We start from the raw sequence: 21,451 nt of genomic DNA, 5'->3' as shown, positions 1-21,451 counted from the left end.
GCATATTTCCAACATTAAAATAAACGTCCGTGTAAAGTGCCACTATCACAGGCAGCCCATGAGGTTTAGAGCTCCAGTGACTTCATCCAGGCTGGCACCGAGCACAGGGCACTAAAGGACTGAGAGAATCCACAGCGTCGAGGTTTGTGGAACACTACAGGTCACTCTCTCATTGGCCTGTTTATGTTTTCTTTCATTTGTTTCTAATAAAAATCTTGGAGACCAAAGTTTCTGCTTGAGATGACTTCTCTGGAATTCCAAAAGGCCTCACCAGGGCTTTCTGGCTGTGCTATGACCATCATTTAATGGAATACAGACACATTTCAGCTTACAGCTTTATAATGGCACACAGAAATACACGAAACAACGTATATTCCACATCATGAATTTCAATTTGAGCAAAAGCCAGCATGTTAGGGAAAATGAGAGATGGAAAAGACTTACCAGTCATCTGCCTCATTCTCTCAGTGCAGTCAGCTTTCCAGCCTTAATTCAAATTAGCCCAGTCACAGGGTGACTGCTTCTCTTAGGAAATTATTCCAGGGCCAAGGAGACCTCACCGCTATTAATTTTATCATTCCATATAAAATTCCAAGTGTTTGATCTCATATAATTCATCTCAAATTTAACCTACTTATTACTCACTTCTATTCATCTGGGCAGTAATTAAGTAAAATAACAAGGTTGTATGTTTCATACAGTACCTGGCAAGGCGGATGCTCATTCAATATTAGTTTCTTATCTTTAACTATTTCTAAACTGTTGCCTGAATTTAACTTGGAAAAAGGTGATATATTCTCTGAACTCTTTTCTAATTACTTTAAATCAATATACTCAGAGGTATAGAACTGAAAAATGTCCATCACGTTTTTTTTTGTTTTGTTTTGTTTTTTTATAAATTTATTTATTTATTTTTGACTGTGTTGGATCTTCGTTGCTGCACGGGCTTTCTCTAGTTGCGGTGAGCAGGGGCTACTCTTCGTTGCGGTGCGTGGGCTTCTCATTGCTGTGGCTTCTCTTGCTGTGGAGCATGGGCTCTAGGCACGCAGGCTTCAGTAGTTGTGGCACGTGGGCTCAGTAGTTGTGGCTCGTGGGCTTAGCTGCTCCATGGCATGTGGGATCTTCCCGGACCAGGGCTTGAACCCATGTGCCCTGCATTGGCGGGCAGATTCTTAACCACTGCGCCACCAGGGAAGCCCTCTATTACGTTTTATTTCTCCCACCCCCCCCTGCCCCTGCAACAATCTCCCTTCATATCCCATTCCTTTGCCACCCATAGACAAGTCAGTTTTATGCTAAGAAAGGTCTACCAAGAACCTCCTTTAATTTTTTGTGGCTTCAACTCTTTGGATTGTTGATAACTTTATTATTTTTAATCATCTCAATGCTTACGCATAGCACAGATCACAGTCATGGGGATGAACAGAAAAATGAAAACATTAAATGTAAAGTCATGCTTTGTAGATACACAAATAATATAACTCAACCCCCCAAAGGACAAGCTTATAAACCTTTAAATATTTAGAGGAGTGAGTATTCACAAGTTCTTTGCAATGAAATGTTTAGCCATTATGCTTCATCGGGAATTGAAATCTTTTAAACAACACCCTAGAACAGAACAGAACACTTCTCGTCCAACATCCTAGAACAGAGCATCCTAGAATGCCCAATCCTCGTTTTATCAAAATTCAAATTCAAACCAATTCTGTGAGGTTGTATTGTGTGATTTCCTGCACCATGCTCTCCTGGAAAGAGCAGACAGCAGGCACACACAGTCACCAGTCTCCTGGGTCTCAGTTGAATGGCCAGAATGTATTAAAAAGGTCATTGTGAACACGATGAGAGTTGCCAAAGGGGAAGTATAGGGTCAAGCCTGCTACATGCAGTTGAGCAGGTTGTGCACTGCACAAATACACTACACCTGAGGGGGTACCACCCACATGTCAGATCTTGGTGACTTGTATATTTCTCAGGACAATTTTCTGACAGATGGCACCAGAGTGTCCTGCTCTAATGAAATTATTGTATTATGATAATTTGCAGACAGACAGACAGAAATAGAGTATCATGAGAAAGGATGCCTTTTTCTAATTCACAAAGAGGCACCAAATAGCTGAGTAGAGGGCCCATGTAGGGTGCTTAGGGAGCAGAGAATAAGCCTGTTTAATTTAGTGTGGAAGCCCAGAAAGGCCTCCTGGGGAAGTGGGACAGGAAAGATGAGCAGTAGTTTAAAATTTTATTACAAACTCCTCAGAATACTCAACTTATTTCTTTTTATTGGATTTTCTGGTATAATAACTAGTTTCTCAGAAAACACTTTCTCAAATTGCAGTTAGACCTGAAAGACTCTCTGAAGTTAATTAGCAAGTGAACAAAAGTGCTTTGAAGCCAGAGCAAGAAGACAGAAAGTTGCACGCATGTCTCAGACTGCTATGTTTTTCCTTGGACAAATTTCTGTGTCTGTTTTTTAAATGTATTTGGTATTGGTAGGTTATTTGGAAATTTTGGCATTTTCCAACACGTTTTGGAGGGGAATATGTGGAAAAGTCAAAGGGTAAGTGCTGTTTAATGGCTGAACAAATGAGCTGTGAAGAGCCTACATTTCTGCTCCCTGAGAATTAATTACTGCATGGATAAGAACAATAAAAAGCATTTCTTGAAGTGGTTCATCCATTTTAGATAATTTAACCACCAGCCACCTTCAGGGGCATGGAAGTAAACTCTGTTATAAAGAATAAAGTACTGGACTTCCCTGGTGGCGCAGTGGTTAAGAATCCGCCTGCCAATGCAGGGCACGCGGGTTCGAGCCCTGGTCCAGGAAGATCCTACATACTGCAGCGCAACTAAGCCCGTGCGCCACAACTACTGAGCCTGCGCTCTAGAGCCCACGAGCCACAACTACTGAAGGCTCCGCGCCTAGAGCCCAAGCTCTGCAAGAAGAGAAGCCACCGCAATGAGAAGCCCGCGCACCGCAACAAAGAGTAGCCCCCGCTCGCCGCAACTAGAGAAAGCCTTCGCGCAGCAACGAAGACCCAACGCAGCCAAAAATAAATAAATTAAATAAATAAATTCAAAAAAAGAATAAAGTACTTTGTTTCTTTTTAATAATGATTATAAATCACAGTGACAATGGCTAGTTGTCACCGCACTATGTATCCTACACCGTTAAGTGTTTGTGTTTACTCAATTCTTCCCCATGACAACTTCTGAGGTAAGAACTATTTTTATCCCCACTTTACAGATGAGGGAGCTGAGGCATATACCCATTTAAATAACTTGCCCAAGGTCACAGAGCTTTCCAGGGGCAGAACTGAGATCTGAAGGCTGGCAGCGTGGTCCTAGAGCTTGCACTCTTCACCATTCTACTGCCCTGTAGAAGAGTATCCAGCCGAGGCTTTAGACGATGTTGAAAAACCATCCCTTAAGCTTTCTTAATTAATGGAAAAACAAACACAAGTCAACATCTAGAATTAATCAGACTGCCAGCATATAACCAGCATTTTAGTCAGAATAAGCTTTTGCCCTATTATTCACTGAGGAAGCCCTTCAGTGAGAAAAAGAGGGTAAAAGTACAAGGTGATACAAGGGCTCTGATCCTCTTTCTCCAAAAGCTGGACCCAGACTTGGGAATTCAGATCCGCCTGTACACCAGGATCACTCCCCACTATCCACTCCCCACTGCAGGCACCGGCCGGTTATCTACCCTGTTTGAGTCTCTAGGATGCTGTGACTGCTTGTGAGCATTGCTTGAAGAACTCTAAAGGGTTTTCTGCAAAACTGTTGTCCCTTGAGATACTTCTTATAAAGGCACCTTGTGGACAATAGGTTTGGGAAAGTTGGCTTACGGCATCTGCCTCTGAAAGACTGACAGCATGCCTGGGCCCATCCCAGGGCCTCAAGAAGTCCTCCACTAACGAAACCTGTGTCACGTTTTAAATCCAATATTGCGGAAACCTGTTTGCTTACAGAATTCTTTGTTTCTTAGAACACCTATGAAACCATCAGTAAAAGTAGTGCTTGAGAAATGCTGTCTCCAGGTAAGCATGTCAGTGTAGAGCAGCAGGCCACACAGATAGAGGGAAAGAAAGAATAGAAAGGAAGATGGTTCAAGGCAGGAACGTGGGTAGAGTGAGAACTGAAATATCCATGGTGCTTACTGTAATGCCAATCCTAAAAAAAAAAAAAAAAAAAAAATCTGTTCCACTGAAGTGTACAAAGGGAGGAGGAATTTTGATTATGTAAGACAAAACAGTGGGACTGACAATATTAGCAGCCTGGATGTAGTGAGATGGTGACTCACACAATTTATCCTTACTTCTGGAGAGGAGAAAAGGAACACAGTGTGTTGGTATGAACCAGGCTGCCCAAGGAGAATGAGGAAAATGGAAGAAAGTTCCTTCACTCAGACTTAAGAGCTAAAACTTTTTAAAAACTGTTCTGGACTTCAGTTTTCTTCCTTTCTTATTTTTTTTCCTTTTCAAATTTTGAAAGCCAGAAAAGAATATGCAATCTCTCATGCAACATTGCAACAGACATTATCTTTAAAAAAAAAAGAAAATTCAAAGAAAGGTTTGATTTCCCAAGAAATAATAGGGAAAATAAAATTTGTAGCTCAGTAAAGTGTAGACACTCTTCTGCCTCATCTGTAGACATAGCCATAAGATAACGTATTTATTAAAAAATACTGTCCCTTTTGCTTCAAGTTTTCTAGAGTTTCTAGAATCTTTATAAAGAATTATAAAAGTGGTAGGGGGCTGTTCTGGGGAAAATTCTCAATCACCAGCATCCCTTACCCACCCACAGCATTGCACAGTGACCTAAATTCAGTGCAAGAGTGCTGTGAGAATATTATGTATGAGCATATATTACTGTTTGCAAAGACTGTAAAGCAGGAAACGATTTGTGTTTGAGGCTATAAGTTTACTTCTTGGAATCATTTTAAATGGGCAGAGAGGGAGGTTGCTAAAAATGTTCTAAAGTTGAAACATTAATCCAGGCTAGGAGCAGACAAAGAAAAATGATCTGTAGCATTGAGAAAAGCCCATCTCCAAGTCTGAAGGTGGGTGGACATCCCCCTCCCCCCAGGGAGCTTGGGGAGGACAGGTCACTGTCCGAGGGGAAGGTGGTTAAACTTAAAACTTCCCGTTATTAATGAGAGTTTCGAGCAAGTCATGCCAAAATGAGCAGCCTCACAGGCGTCTTCATTGAAGGTCTGTGAGGAGTATCAAGGCTGGCCCTTCATCTCTGGCAATTTCCAAATTCTCACTTCAGGTCCCAAGAGGCCTGGCTAATATTTCATTTCTGTGAGATCGCTGATCTTTATAATAAATCTAGCACATCCCCCTTTCTTTGTGCTAGTTGGAATGGCTCTTTTCTTCTCATTCCCAGAAAAAAGGTTTCCCAGGACTGGGGAACTAGAGGTAAATGGAGAATTTCAGTACAGTGTGGCTCACACACTCAACCCTCCCCCGCCAGGCATCTGTTTGATCTGCACGGACACTTTTGTCTTTGGATATTGCATGGAAACTGAGCATGAAGCAGAATAAGAAACAAAACTAAAGATCAGCTCTAAATAGATACTCGCTGTGAAAAATAATACAACATTTTCAGAACAATTGGGGCCTGTAGAGGCCCCAAGGTGACAATGTAACTATACTTTTTATCTATTATTTCTCAAATTTTGAGAAGAAAAAAATATCCAGAACGTCCACGTACGCAGTATGTGCAGTAGTAAATAGAAGATAAGATATCCTCAAATTGCTGATTGTATCTGAATGTTAAAAATGTCAAATGAAAAAGAAAAAAGAAAAAAAATGTCAAATGATTACATAAATTGTGTGCCTATTCAGAGTAGGGTGATTTTAACTGAGCAATTTCTAGAAAGCCAAAAAAGTGTTCTTTGCTAACTATTCTACTATTGTACATCATGAAAGTATTTTAAATAAGATATTTTAAATTATTAAGAAGGGGAAACTACTTTCAAAATGAAATAAATTTCTCTTTGAGTATACATTATTTCAGTTTAAACTATGCTTTTTTTTTTAAAGACTATCATATAATTTTTTGGAGAAATATTACAATTGGGATATGTGGGTGCACATTATGCTTGATCTAGTTGCTACCAGACAATAGCCATCAACTTGTTTCTATTTCAATGAAGATTCCAAATTCACAGAAACTTAGAAACATGCTGTTTCCATAGCAGCAGATAAAGGGTGAAACAAAAGATTTTATTGATTTTAACATGGCTTAGAGAATTTGTTCTCTTTTTTAGCAGTAATTTTTGCTTTTTTTTTTCTTAGTCTTCACCAACATCATATTTTCTTTTCTAAATGTATTTAGTAAGTCATATAAATTTTGAAAGTAGGATAATTGTGACATTACTGTAAAATTACACATTCTTTCTTTTTTTAAATTTATTTATTTGTTTTTTTTCTTTCCTTTAATTTTTGGCTTTGTTGGGTCTTTGTTGCTGTGCGCAAGCTTTCTCCAGTTGCGGCAAGCGGGGGCTACTCTTCTTTGCAGTGCGCGGGCCTCTCATTGCGGTGGCTTCTCTTCTTGTGGAGCACAGGCTCCAGGCGCACGGGCTTCCGTAGTTGTAGCACACGGGCTCAAGTAGTTGTGGCTCGCGGGGTCTAGAGCACAGGCTCAGTAGTTGTGGTGCACGGGCTTAGTTGCTCCACGGCATGTGGGATCTTCCCAGACCAGGGCTCACACCCGTGTCCCCTGCACTGGCAGGCGGATCCTTAACCACTGTGCCACCAGGGAAGCCCTAAAATTACACATTCTTATAGTAATGTAGAATAACCAATATCGAATTCTTTATTTTTTTAAACATCTTTATTGGAGCATAATTGCTTTACATTGTTGTGTTAGTTTCTGCTTTATAACAAAGTGAATCAGTTATACATATACATATATCCCCATATCTCTTCCCTCTTGCGTCTCCCTCCCTCCCACCCTCCCTATCCCACCCCTCTAGGTGGTCACAAAGCACCGAGCTGATCTCCCTGTGCTATGTGGCTGCTTCCCACTAGCTATCTGTTTTACATTTGGTAGTGTATGTATGTCCATGCCACTCTCTCACTTCGTCCCAGCTTCCCCTTCCCCCTCCCCGTGTCCTCAAGTCCATTCTCTATGTCTGTGTCTTTATTCCTGTCCTGCCTCTAGGTTTTTCAGAACCTTTTTTTTTTTTTTAGATTCCATATATATGTGTTAGCGTACGGTATTTGCTTTTCTCTTTCTGACTTACTTTACTCTGTATGACAGATTCTAGGTCCATCCACCTCACTACAAATAACTCAATTTCATTTCTTTTTATGGCTGAATAATATTCCATTGTATATACGTGCCACATCTTCTTTATCCATTCATCGGTCAATGGACACTTAGGTTGCTTCCATGTCCTGGCTATTGTAAATAGTGCTACAATGAACATCGTGGTATGTGACTCTTTTTGAGTTATGGTTTTCTCAGGGTATATGCCCAGTAGTGGGATGGCTGGGTCATATGGTAGTTCTATTTTTAGTTTTTTAAGAAACCTCCATAGTGTTCTCCATAGTGGCTGTATCAATTTACATTCCCACCAACAGTGCAATAAGGTTCCCTTTTCTCCACACACCCTCCAGCATTTATTGTTTGTAGATTTTTTGATGATGGCCATTCTGACTGGTGTGAGGTGATACCTCATTGTAGTTTTGATTTGCATTTCTCTGATGATTAGTGATGTTGAGCATCCTTTCATGTGTTTGTTGGCAATCTGTACATCTTCTTTGGAGAAATGTCTATTTAGGTCTTCTGCCCATTTTTGGATTGGGTTGTTTGTTTTTTTGATATTGAGCTGCATGAGCTGCTTGTATATTTTGGAGATTTTTCCTTTGTCAGTTGCTTCACTTGCAAATATTTTCTGCCATTATGAGGGTTGTCTTTTCGTCTTGTTTATGGTTTCCTTTGCTGTGCAAAAGCTTTTAAGTTTCATTAGGTCCCATTTGTTTGTTTTTATTTCTAATTCTTAATGTAAAAGAGATGCTAAACTATGGATCAGGCATCAAGGACTCTACGTGTAATGTCAGTTTAGCATATGAATAAAACATAACATTTGGGCTTCCCTGGTGGCGCAGTGGTTGAGAGTCTGCCTGCCAATGCAGGGGACATGGGTTCGAGCCCTGGTCTCGGAAGATCCCACATGCCGTGGAGCGGCTGGGCCCGTGAGCCACAGCTACTGAGCCTGCGCGTCTGGAGCCTGTGCTCCGCAACAAGAGAGGCCGCGATAGTGAGAGGCCCGCGCACTGCGATGAAGAGTGGCCCCCACTTGCCGCAACTAGAGAAAGCCCTCACACAGAAACGAAGACCCAACACAGCCATGAATAAATAGATAAAATTAAAAAAAAAAATAGGAATGCCCCATGTAGTAAACAGAAATCTATTTCCAAAAAAAAAAAAAATAACATTTTATTACAAATGCTTTAAGATTATTCATTAATGATTAAAAAGCATGGTATAACATTTTCTGTTACTGTTAATTTCATTTATTAAGACTCAGACACCGAGAATCAGGCTTTTAAACATAGATGTTACGGCTACAAAATGCAAGTTTCTTTGTGGTTAACGTGGCACCATGACAGTGAATAACTGAAATTGGTAGTATAATTGTTCCAAGTTAACATGTTAAGAAAACAGGAAACGACTTTTTTCTTTTGTGCATGTGTTGTTTAAGTTGTATGTTTTTTTGCCAACTATTTTGATCTCTTAAAATTTCTATTTGTCAAAACACAGAAAAATGGCTCACCTGTAACAGACATACAGCCTAATGGAGCAATGAGAGTAATGGGGGCAAATCCATAGGCTGCAAAGTTTCCTGTCTCTCCCACAGCCATCAGTACGATGCTGCCCCACCACAGCACGCTCTTGAAGTACGGCCTTGGGTGTTCTTGTTGCGCCAACTGAAGATGCGAATATTTCTGGAAGTACATCACGATGTAAATAAGAAAATATTTCCACCCAACCAAAACTTGCCTTGAAATTTTTGGTCCTATAAAATTGCTTCATGGTTTTTAAATTTATTTGCAGATTATTATAGAGCAATTATTACGGTTTTCTGTTTGTTCCAAACATATTAACAGAAGTGAATCATACTGATATAGCATTTTATAGTTTAAAGGGCCTTCTCACATATTGCTTAATTCTCATAACAACTCTGTGAAGTAAATATCATTATTACTATCTAAAGACGGAGTGTGTGTTAAGGAGTTAAGTGACTTTTTAGTCCACCACACCAAAATACTTCTTTTAGATTGTCAAAAAAATTCAAATGCTGAAATAAAGATAATAAATTACTAAAGAAACACCTTTGGAAAAGGGATTCAAATCTATGCGTCAAAGTTGCTACCACAATAAGCATAACAGGGCAGAAAGCTCTGGTAGCAGAGGGTTGGGATGGGGGAACTCATTTATATCTGGTTTGAGTATTTCTTTGTATTGGAAATGTATGAATTCCTGGAAACTGGCCATTAAATAAAGCTCTATTTCCCTATTGATTTTATGATAACTGAACTTACTTCCTTAAGAAGTATGTACAATTCTAGATTACTTTAAAATCTTTTCTTTAAAATTCTTTTAAAATTTCAGAAGTTATTTAGAAAATAATAAAAGTACTATAAGAAAACGTAGAACATTAAAATAAATCTTGGCTTATGCCAAGATATGAACATCTTTTTATTTATTTATTTATTTATGGCTGTGTTGGGTCTTCGTTTCTGTGCGAGGGCTTTCTCTAGTTGTGGCAAGCGGGGGCCACTCTTCATCGCGGTGCACGGGCCTCTCAATATCGTGGCCTCTCTTGTTGCGGAGCACAGGCTCCAGATGCGCAGGCTCAGTAATTGTGGCTCACGGGCCTAGTTGCTCTGCGGCATGTGGGATCTTCCCAGACCAGGGCTCGAACCCGTGTCCCCTGCATTGGCAGGCGGATTCTCAACCACTGCGCCACCAGGGAAGCCCCTGAACATCTTTTTAAGTGTGATACAAATTCACAGGCGCCTGGTCTGGGGTACATAATACTATTAAGAGGCTTACAAAACATTTAATCTCTTTTAAAATCAGAAGAAGAAAAAAGATGGACACAATCTAGCCTGGATTATATTTGTCTTTATATCAATGAGGTCATAAGATATACTTTCTTTAATGGAGGAAGAAGTCCAAGAAGGCAAAAGTGCCTGAGGCTCATTGAAGTCATAATATGTCCCTGGATCAAACTACAGAGTTAGAAAAATAAGCTTCTTCTTACCTGAATATTTAGGGAAATGCTGATTACCAAGTTTCCTAAAATGGCCAGCAAAACTCCAAAAAGGTGAATCTATAAAAGAAAATGTTTTATTTAAATGGTACTTTAAATAGCACTTGTAAGATATTTACCAAAAAAATTACGAAAATTTAAGTTGATACATTCATTCATTTGTTCATTCATTCAGCAAATATTTACTTAGCACCCGTTTGCCAGGGTCATTTGGAATATGAATGATGGTTTTATTAGGATTAATTTTTCACTTTAGTCAAATATTATTTTTTATAACTAGTTCAGTCCTTTACTGAATTCTCTAGATATGTGCTTCATTCACTAAAATAAACAGTCATCAGGTTCTGACTTTTTCCCACTAAGATGCTTCTATTTATCCTGTCTGCCAATTTCCTCAGCAACCTCTCTGATCGGGGTGTTCATTGCCTCAAGTATGGACTATATAATTTTTTCTGTTCTCCCCCTTTTCTTTCTCTTAAGATATTCTGGAAGACTGTGGTATGAAAGAAAGATCATTGGCTTTGGGGTTAAAGGATGAACCTGAGATTCAGATCTGCTATTTTCTAATGGGCGACATTGAGTAAGTTATTTCAGCTCCCCGGCCTCAGTAAACAGGGGATGTTGGATAAGATGTTTCCAAAAATCCCTTTATCTCTAAACTGCTATGAACCTCACTGGAGACAGACTAAATTTTCCCGCCACTCTGCTGGTCAAGAACCCACAATGTCTCTCTACAGACAATTATATTAAATACAAAACTACTGTACCAGCTCCCCATAATCGGTCTTCATCCTGACCATCCAATTGTCCACAGCACACTTTAATGTGCTCCCTCTACCTTGGGTACCTGGCTCCTGACTTCTCCAGTCAGATGCCATACTTTTTCTCATGTCATTCCTCTCACCCAGACAGAGCATCTTCTTCCCTCAGCCCATTTCAATCAGACCTCACCCTCCTGGCCATCGGAGCTCCACCTCCTTACGACCTTCTCAGACACCACAGCTCATCTTTACTTTCTCAGACTCTAAATGGTGAACATCCCTTATTTCTTCTTTTATATTGTCAGGTGTATCATTAGGCTCTATAAATAGACGGCAAATTCTCTGAGGGAAGGGAATCATGTCTAAGACTTCCATTGGGTCTTCTACATCATCTACTATACAAAATGAGGGGCTTAAAAAAATACTTGCTCGAGAAAGTATAGAGTGGTTTAAAACAAGAACTGCAGAGGTTAAAAAACAAGTTCTGACACATTGCCCAAGATCTATCTTTACTATAGATAGCATATGTATTATTTGATGACTTCAAAAGATGCATATTCTGCTCCTATCTAGGTACAAAGATGTAATATCTTCTAGCAGTAAAAATTAGCAATGATAGAAGGGCTCTTCCCCCTTCTTCTTCTACAGTACATAACTTCTAGCTAGCTTCAAATTCCAAGGAGTTATTTGAATTTCAAATGAACATTACAACCACAAGGAACCCTTTTCAGAATGCAAAATGTCTTTGAAGTTTTAGAACTTCATTATATGTGCTGAAGTGAAATTCAGTATTTCTAAAAAACGAAGCAGGAAAGTTGAAAACCCATTTAATAGTTGACATATAATATCCATAGTCTTTAATCAGTTAAGAATTTTCTTTTCCTAATAAAAGCAGTTGGCAATAATTTTGATCACTATTCCTCATGGGGAACAACTGTATCATAATATATTGTGCTATTTCCATGCTTTCGATTTACAATTGACTGCATTTGGCAGTAATCAGGAAAATAAAAATTCAGAAGAAGTTTGGGATTGAATGGATAATTATGAAAATCTTCTATAATTATAAAAGTAAATTGTTGAATAGAAATAACTTACTTCAAAATTCTTTAAATGATTCACTGAGTAGTTTAAACACCACCAGGCCAAGTGTTTAGAAATTGGTTAGCAGGATTTCGCAATGATTTCTTGGATATAACATGAAAAGCACAGGCAACAGAAGAAAAAATAGATAAGCTGGACTTTATCAAGATTAAAATCTTTTGTGCACCAAAGGACACTATTAGCAGAATGAAAGGCAACCCACACAATGGGAGAAAATATTTGCAAATCACGTATCTGATAAAGATTGATATCTAGAATATATAAAGAACCCCTACAACTCAACAACAAAAAAATAAACAATGCAACTGAAAAATGGTCAAAGAACTCAAATAGACTTTTCTTCAAAGAAGATATATAAATGGGCAATAGGCACATGAAAAGATGCTCAACAGCACTAATCATTAGGGAAATGCAAATCAAAACCACAATAAGCTACCACTTCACACCCATTAGGAGAGCTACAATTAAAAAGAAAAACAACAGAAAATAACAAGTGTTGGTAAGGATGTGGAGAAATTGAAACCCTAGTTCATTGTTGGTGGGGATGTAAAATGGTACAGCTGCTGATCTCATAACATATACAAAAATTAACTCAAAATTAACCAAAAGACCTAAATGTAGGAGCCAAAACTATAAAATTCTCAGAAGAAAACATAAGGGTAAATCTTTGTGACCTTGGATTTGGCCATGGATTCCCATAGATAAGACATCAAAAGCGTAAGCAACAAAGAAAAAATAATTGGACCTCATCAATATTCAAAAACTTTGTTTCAAAGGGCACTATCAAGGAAAGTGAAAAGATAATGCACAAAATGGGAGAAAATATCTGGAAATCATATATCTGACAAAGGACTTATACCTAGACTATATAAAGAACACTTACAATGCAATAATAAAAAGACAAATGACCCAATTAAAAATGGGCAAAGGATCTGAATAGACATTTCTCCAAAGAAGACAAATGGCTAACAAGTACATTGAAAAGATGTTCAACATCACTAGTCATCAGGGATTGCAAATCAAAACCACAGTGATATACCACTTCATACCAAATAATATAGCTATAATAAAAAAAGTCAGATAATAACAAGTGTTAGTAAGGATGTAGATAAATCAGAACCCTCAAACACTGCTCATGGAAATATATAATGGTGCAACCACTTTGGAAAACAGTCTGGAAGTTCTTCAAAAAGTTAAGCATGGAATTTCCATTTGACTCAGCAATTCCATGCCGAGGTATATATCCAAGAGAAACGAAAACATATATCCACACAAAAACTTGTACACAAATTTACATACCAGTATTGTTCATATGACAGCTAACGGCTGGGGGTAATGATTGTACAACTCAGTGAATTGTACAATTTAAATGAGTGGATTATATGATATGTGAATTATATTTCAATAAGTTGTTATAAAAAATAATTTTAAAAACACAAAGCATTTACATCTTTTTTTTTTTTGCCCAAAGAAATAAAATATTACAAATGTAACTAGCTCTATTTCAGTCTCTTCTTCCTCCCAGAGATAAGTGATTTTTTTTTCTGAAGTTGATACAAATATATTTCTTTCTTTCCTCGATTAATTTTTATTATCTATTTTGTTTACTCAGCTTTTCTTTTTTTCATCGTTTTCATTTGGACTCTTAACTCATTAGCTTTTTCTGTTTCTTTCTATCATGCAAATAGGGCTTTACATTTCCCTCTAAGTACACCCTCTGTTTTAGCTGCCCACATAGTTTTGGCATGTACAGTTTTCATTGGCATTTAGTTCTAAATATTTCCTGATTATCTCATCATTTTTATCTGAGTCTTATATTATTCAGAGATGTGTTTTTTAATATTTCTAAATGAATGGGGTGTTGATTATCACTTTATTACTAATTTCTAATTTTACTGAGTTGTGGGCAGAAAATACTCTGTGTGTATATTAACATTTGCTTTTGACCTATTATACAGTGTAAATTGGAATTTGTTTTGTGACCTGCTGGTGTAGGGTCAAGTTTATGAGTGTTCCATGTATGTTTGAAAATAAAGTATTTAAAAGTTGAGTTAATACAATTTATATATCCTTCCTATCTATCTATCTATCCATTCATCTATCTATCTCTCCTTCCTATCTATCTATCTATCCATTCATCTATCTCCATTAAGTCATTGTTCAAATCTTTGATATTCTTACTAAATTTTGGATTGCTTTGTCTATCAATTGCCTAGGGAGGTATGTTAAAAATCTACTCAAACATGTATTTATATATTTTAAGACTATAGTCCTAGGTGTATACAAGATCAGGATTGTTTTATCTTCCCAGCTAACTGTTCTTTTTAAAAATTTTTTTAATTTTTATTTATTTATTTACTTATGTTTATTATTTATTTATTTATTTATTTCTTATTAGTCATCCATTTTATACACATCAGTGTACACATGTCAATCCCAATCTCCCAATTCATCACACCACCCCCCACCCCCGTAATTGTTCCTTTTATCATTAGGTTTTTTCTTTAAAATCTATTTTAGCTGATATTACTGTAGCTGCTTTCTTTTGATATTTGCTACTTTCCACATCACTTTAACATTTTTGCATCATATTTTAGTCAAGTCTCTTATACATAGAAAATAACTAGATTAAAAAAAAAACCTGAGACTTTGTCAGATGGGGAGGTTAGTCCATTTTGTTTACTGTGATTATAAATATATTTTCCTTTATTTCTATCTTTTTTTGTTTGTAGTTATCTTGCTTTTTCTTTGCTTTCTAATTTCTTTTTTCCTGCATCCTGTTGAAATGATTGAGTTTTCTTTATTCTTTTCTTTCCCCTACTCTTCTAGCTAGGAAGTTACACATCTTATTTATATTCTTTCAGTAATTACCGTTAAATGTTTTTAATTTTGAAATAATTATGGACTCACAGTAGGTTGCAAAGAAATGTCCAGGTAGGTCCAGGCGCTCTTCCCCCAGGCCTCCCCTTGATGTTAACATTTTACACAACTACAATCCAATATCTATGGTTCTCTCTATTCTCTCCACGTGGAACTCCTCTTACAAGTATGTTGGACTTTTTAATTCTTGTTTCCTAAAATAGCTCTCATATTTTCCAACTCTTTATCTCTTTGTACTGAGTTATGGATAAAATACTGCATTTTATACAAATTGAAGGTTTGCGGCAACCCTGCAACAAGCAGGTCTATCAGCGTCATTTTTCCAACAGCATTTGCTCACTTTGTGTCTCTGTGTCACATTTTGGTAATTCTTGCAATATTTCAAACTTTTTCATTATCATAGTATTTGTTACGGTGATCTGTGATCAGTGATCTTTGATGTTACTATTGCAAAAAGATTATGACACATTGAAGGCTCAGATGATGGTTAGCATTTCTTAGCAATAAAGTGTTTTTTAATCAATATACATTGTTTTTTTAGACATGATGCAATATGCAATATAATTGCACATTTAACAGACTACTGTAAGTGTAAATATAACTCTTACATGCACTGGGAAACCAAAAAATTCATGTGACTCACTTTGTTGTGATACTTGCTTTATTGCGGTGGTCTGGAACTGAACGTGCAATATCTCGGAAGTACGCCAGTACACATTATAAACTGGTATATCTTATTCTTCGTTTTTCTGAAAATTTACCTAATTATTCAAGGTTAATTGCATGCTCATTAAATTCATTTGGCACATACCTGTAAAGAGTAGTAATTCAGTAAATCCTCATTAATGCCCCTAATTGTTGGGGAGGGAAGGTTCAAATTTGCAATGTTTCTTAAAAAAGGTGTTTAATTACCTTCAAGGACATAGACTGACTTGAGGCAAGCATTACTAAATGCTGTTTCCAATTAGAGGCTCTGGTAAATGTGCTTTCATGACTACAAAATCCTCACCTGCAATCAGAAGTGTCATTTGCATACAATGAGCAGCCCTTATAAACTTGCCATTTAAATTAAAGACATCTAGTTTACTTCACTACTTTATTCAGAGTGTTATCTGATTTCTAGCATATTAGAATTAGTGGAAACTCAGAGCTCCTCTCTCCCCCGCCCTCTTTTCTCCCCTCCCTGTTGATCTGGAGACTGGTGGTCAGGAAAGAGAAGAGAGGGCCAGAGAAGGAAAGTGACTTGTGCAAAGTCACACAGCTAGATAGATACCAGGCAAATTCTGGCCCCAAGGCACCCAGCTCATGTCTGAATCACCATTTCTTCACAGACTGCAATAGGTAACCATCTGGCTAGTCAATGCCAATTTGCCACAGTTTTAAAATTAGCAGGATCTGTTTCTTTTTCTCAGTGCAAATAAAATAAAGCAAAGATAATAGTTAGAAGGAAAGGTTGCCCCACATCTTAACAATGCAGCTAGAAGTACAGACCAGAAACACAGAAAGATGCCCTTAATTTTTGCCATGCTCACTCCTGTCAGTACTGTAGCTCAATTTCTGGCTGTTCCAGGGTGGCTTGACAAATAGACGGTGGGAGCCACAGCAAACAATTTATGGAGAATGAGGTTCAAAATATCAGCACTAATGAGTAGTAAGGATGTTTTTGTTTTATTTGGAATAACAATCTTATCTCCTACTTTTTGGTGCCAGAATGTTCTTTAGGTATTTCACATAAAGTTATTGACCTGTAATCCATGGGTGGGGCAGTTTGGCCAGATGGCAATGGGATATGATAACAGGGATGTGTGGAACTGGTCATAGTCTATCCCAGTTCTGGCTTTGAACTCAACCATATTCCTGGCTCTGCCTTCAAAACATAAATCTGGAATCAGACCCAGTGGAGCTAGTACATGGTTCAAAAGAACCATAGATTCAGAGCTAGCCTTGAACACTGTTAATAGTCATATTCAACTCACAACTAGAATAATATTACCTCCTGTTCCAGGCAGTAAAATATCCCTGAACATGGACATGAGCGATCCAGTTTCGAATACCAGAAATACCACAGGTTAAGTGATTTAGGTCAACTAATCACTGCAGGAATGATCTTAAGAGCCTGAGCCTGAAAGGGAATGATATACCTGAGAAATGAACATTCAGGTCACTTCATCTCACAGGAAACTCTTAGGAATGAGCTGGGGTTGTTTTTTATTTGCACCTAGTAAACAGGTAGACACACATCTACTTCCAGAAAGTTGGGAGGGGATAGGAGGACATCCAAAATCTTGGTGATACATCCTTAAGTTTCTAGGAGTGAAGACTCATAATGTGTGCAACTTACTTTCAAATGATACATGACAATATAAAATAAAAAACAGAGGGATAGAGAGAGAGAACAAACAAATATTTCACAATGTTAGCAACAGGTGAATCTCCACGTGAAGGACATATGGTGTTTACTGTATTATTCTTCTGAATTATCTATAGGTTGGAAACTTTTCAAACTAAGAAGTTAAAAAATTCTGCTTTATATACTCAATGAAATTAAAGAGAATATGGATTCATTGAAAAAGAGTTAAAAGAGGAGATGATAACAAGGAAAGAAATAAAAGCAAGAAATAAAAAGGAAGCTGGCTGAACCAAGGAAAGAGATTAAGCAGAAAAATAAAACCACGGCACAGCTTAAAACCACAGGTAGACACTGCTTGGGAAAAACACACAAGCTGGAGGAAAAGGACATGAAATGGAAGTGATCAGAGAGAAGATGGTAGATATGGGAGACAGACAACTCGAAGCCCACACCAGAAGCTATTCACTCAGTCGTGCACCCATTTGGTATTTATTTAGTAACTGCTAAATATTAGGTCCTATTTCAGGAACTAAGGATGCAAAGTATCCTCGATAAGCTCAGAAGAGGTAGAAAAAGCGACCGATAACAGACTACCACCTGTGAAATCTATAATAGAGGTACGTTCTGTAGAACCCATGGGAACAGAAGGGACAAAGTACACATCTGCCTAGGTTGCAGAGTATGTTAGCTTCCTGTGACTGCTGTAACAAATTAGCGCAAACCTGGTGGCTTAAAACAACAGAAATTTATTCTCTCACAGTTCTGGAGCCCAGAAGCCCAAAATCAATTTCACTGGGTTGAAATCAAGATGGCAGGGCCCACATTCCAAGAAGTTCAGTTGCTAGTTCATAGGGTATGCATACGTCTGGGTTTTATAATCACTCACAAAGATTTTTCTAAAATGTTATATAGTAGTAAATAACATTTCCAGGTGCCTCTCTCCACCTCCAACACTTGGTATCTTGGTATTGCAATTTTTTTTAAGTTTAGCTATTCTGGAGAACCTCACATCTCATTATGGTTTAAATTTCCATTTTTATAATGACCAATGATGTTGAACCTTCAGATCATCTTATAAACCACTTGGCTCTCTTGTTTCATTAAATGTTTTTCCAGACTGTCCAATTTTTAATTTATGGTGGCAGTCTTTTTGTACTTGATGTGTCAGAGTACTTTATCCCCAATATGATTTCCTTTTGAATATATGCATTCCATACAACTTTTCTCACTCTGTGTCTTGCCTCTTTTTGCATAGAAACTTTTAAGTAATAAACGGACTTAAATATACTCTATTGAGGAAGTAAACTTATTGATCCTTAACTTTATGTGTGGTACCCTTTATATCTGGGTTAAAAGGTCATGAGAAAACTTCCTACATTTTTTTCTAGAAGCCTTATTTAAAATAACATTTTGCATATAGGTGCACAGACTGGAACTTGTTTGCCTATGCTGTGATATAAGGCTCTTTTGCTGTTTCCCATTTACTGTTTACCTAATCTGTTTAGTTATTAATTTCAGTCATTAAAATTTTTATTTCAAGGATTAAAGAAAAAAAAAATGGCAGGGCCACACTCTCTCTAGAGGCTTTAAGGGAGAATCCATTCCTTGCCTCCCCCAGTTTCTGGTAGCTGCTGACATATCCTTGGATTATGGTTATATCACTCTAATCTCTGTCTCTGTGGCCACATTGCCTTCCTCTTCCACATGAAATCTCCCTGGGTCTTCCTCTTATAAAAAGATACATGTGACAGCATTTAGGGTCCATCCAGATAATCCAGGATAATCATCCCACCTCAAGATCTTTAATTTAATCACATCTGCACGACTCCAGTATAGCTGGACCGGAGAGGCAGGCAGGAGCCTTTTCGTGCCATGGATCTGCTGCTGGTGCTACAACACGCAGGGCTCTAAACCAGAGAATGTTAGGTCCAGCCGTGACTTTTAGAAGACTCATCCTGGCTACAGTGTGGAGGATGGACTAGGAGGGAGCAAGACGGGGAACAGGAAAACCAATTAGGAGACACTTTGGGATCTCAGAGAAGAAGTAGGGGACATGTGGAGAGTGAATTACAACAGGGCCATCGAGGAACAATATTCATATTCATCCCAGCAAACACTGGAGGCAACCTGAAATATGAAATGCTTTTTAGATTACCGAATGGGTTGGACTATTCTTACCACTAATCTCCTTTGCCCTTGTAGATAATTGCGTTGTCTGCAGTACTAACCCAAACTAAGTTAAAACTATAATCCCGTACGTGAAAAAGAAGAAAGGAAAATTTTCAGTCAGGAACAGATTTTTAATTTGTTATCTTGGTTTTTGTATGCTATACAGTTATTGCCTTTCTATCCTGAGAAACTCTCATGACACTGGATCCAAATCTGGTGATTTAGAGCCAACAGAAAAGGTCAGGGTTACATACCACAGTATATCGTTGCTATTCTACAAGCTGTCCCATGCCAATTTTTAATCAACCTTAAAACCTAGGCAGAAAAGCCCAACATATTGCCTTTCCATACAATTAAGCACTATTACATTTTGTCTTTTACTCGGGAACACATTTACTTACATAACTGTACATTCATTATTTTAAAAAACTGAACTCCATTAAGGATAAGCCTTACTAAGCTTACTAAGAAGCCACCGTGTTTTTTTGCTTTTGAGAAATTTAAGTTGCAGCAGAACAAATTTATGGGAAAAATTTAATAAGACATCCTTTGGGGGCTTTTAACACTTTGTTAAAAGGACAGCAACAATAGTCAAGGAAGGTGTGATATCACTTAAGGAAATCTTAAACTTGGTTCTATTACAAAACAAATCAACCCCATTTAACACTGGAAAGGTGAATCTTTGAAACAAGGACAGACATGCTGAACACAAAGAATGCTATTGTTTGCATCCAGATCAAGATGAGGTCCCATTACTTTCAAATTTTTCAAGAACATATTCATAATAATAATTTAAAAAATCTGTCATCTTTTGTTTCCAAAGAAGCAGGATTGCAGGCTGCCTTTTGCAGGGCCAGCCCAGGGTTTGCGAGAGGCTTCCTACCCTAAAGTTGGAAACTTGGGAGCTCACTGAATGACAGCTCTTTCCCCAACACCTGCTTAGGTTTCAAGAGTCTATGTCCGTTTTGAGAGCAATGCCTGCCTTGAACTCTGGCTGTATTTTGCCAGCTCCATCCTCCTGGAGACTAAACTCTATTGTCTATGTCAGGCCCCAGCCACTGGGTGAGTTTGTGCCTCAGTATGGGGGAGGGATCATGACATTGCCACTCACTGACACATATCTGCCAGGCCACCCACCAGACCAGATCTTTCTGACATCAAGGCAGGAATCAAGTTCAAATTTTCTCCTCTGGGACACTCTGACTTGGACTCTTCATTGCCTCTAAAGGGTCAGTCCTCATAGCCAAGATAATTTCCCCCATTCCTGGCAAAATTCTCCCGTCCCACTGGTCCAGCAGGCAGGTTCCAACATACTTTATGATCATCCCACATATGATACCCATAGGACTCATTGATGGTGACTCTGATTTGGGTCTGCAAGTATAGTTCAAAAGGCTAATAAAATGCTGTACATGTAACTCAGAATTATTCTCTATTTTATGGCTGTGGCAGCTGCTTGTAACATGAGGTCTGCTTGTACCTTGTTCACAAACAATCACTCATTTCTCCACTGCTGTGACTCAGGCAGCCATATCCAAAGGTACATCACACAATTTCCTCTTCTGCTTTGGCTCTCTTTATTTACAATTACATAACTGTACTATGTTAGTCTTGGAAGCACAATGGAAGCAATCCATCAGATTATATAAGCAAGGGTAGCTTCACACCAGCCCTTCAAATGTTGTTTTTCAAGTATTTCAAAAGCAGTCTCTCTCTCTGTCTCTCTATCTCACTTTCACACATACACATTGTACATTGTATAATGTACACGTGATATAATTTATGTATATCACACACATATGTATGGCTACAGTTTGAGGACACAGTCCATGTTTTCTGATTTCTTTGATATCACTACCCAACACTGTTCTGTTGAGAAGGACCCTCTGCTTGCGA

General features: G+C 38.0%; 1 protein-coding gene across 14 annotated transcripts in view; it reads right to left on the bottom strand.

Annotated features, from left to right (window-relative positions):
• NIPAL2 (NIPA like domain containing 2) overlaps positions 1–21,451 on the bottom strand; it is a 72,770-nt gene that overhangs the window by 41,958 nt on the left and 9,361 nt on the right. For 12 of the 14 annotated variants that reach the window (XR_014236522.1, XR_014236523.1, XR_014236524.1 and 9 more), the window contains 2 exons: positions 10,283–10,351; positions 8,789–8,960 (listed from right to left, as the gene is read on the bottom strand). Coding sequence is in view for 11 of the 14 variants with exons in the window: in XM_082364373.1 (XP_082220499.1) it covers positions 8,789–8,960; positions 10,283–10,351 (241 nt within the window). In the remaining 3 variants the exon portion in view is untranslated. The remainder of the gene's footprint in view (positions 1–8,788; positions 8,961–10,282; positions 10,352–21,451) is intronic. The other 2 variants (XM_082364374.1, XM_082364375.1) reach the window with 1 other exon arrangement.

This window comes from Balaenoptera borealis (assembly GCF_965194805.1).
Source record: "Balaenoptera borealis genome assembly, chromosome: 17".
NCBI classification, from domain to species: domain Eukaryota; kingdom Metazoa; phylum Chordata; class Mammalia; order Artiodactyla; family Balaenopteridae; genus Balaenoptera; species Balaenoptera borealis.
Note: the sequence above shows the minus strand (reverse complement) of the source record. Positions and strands in the feature narration are given on the sequence as shown.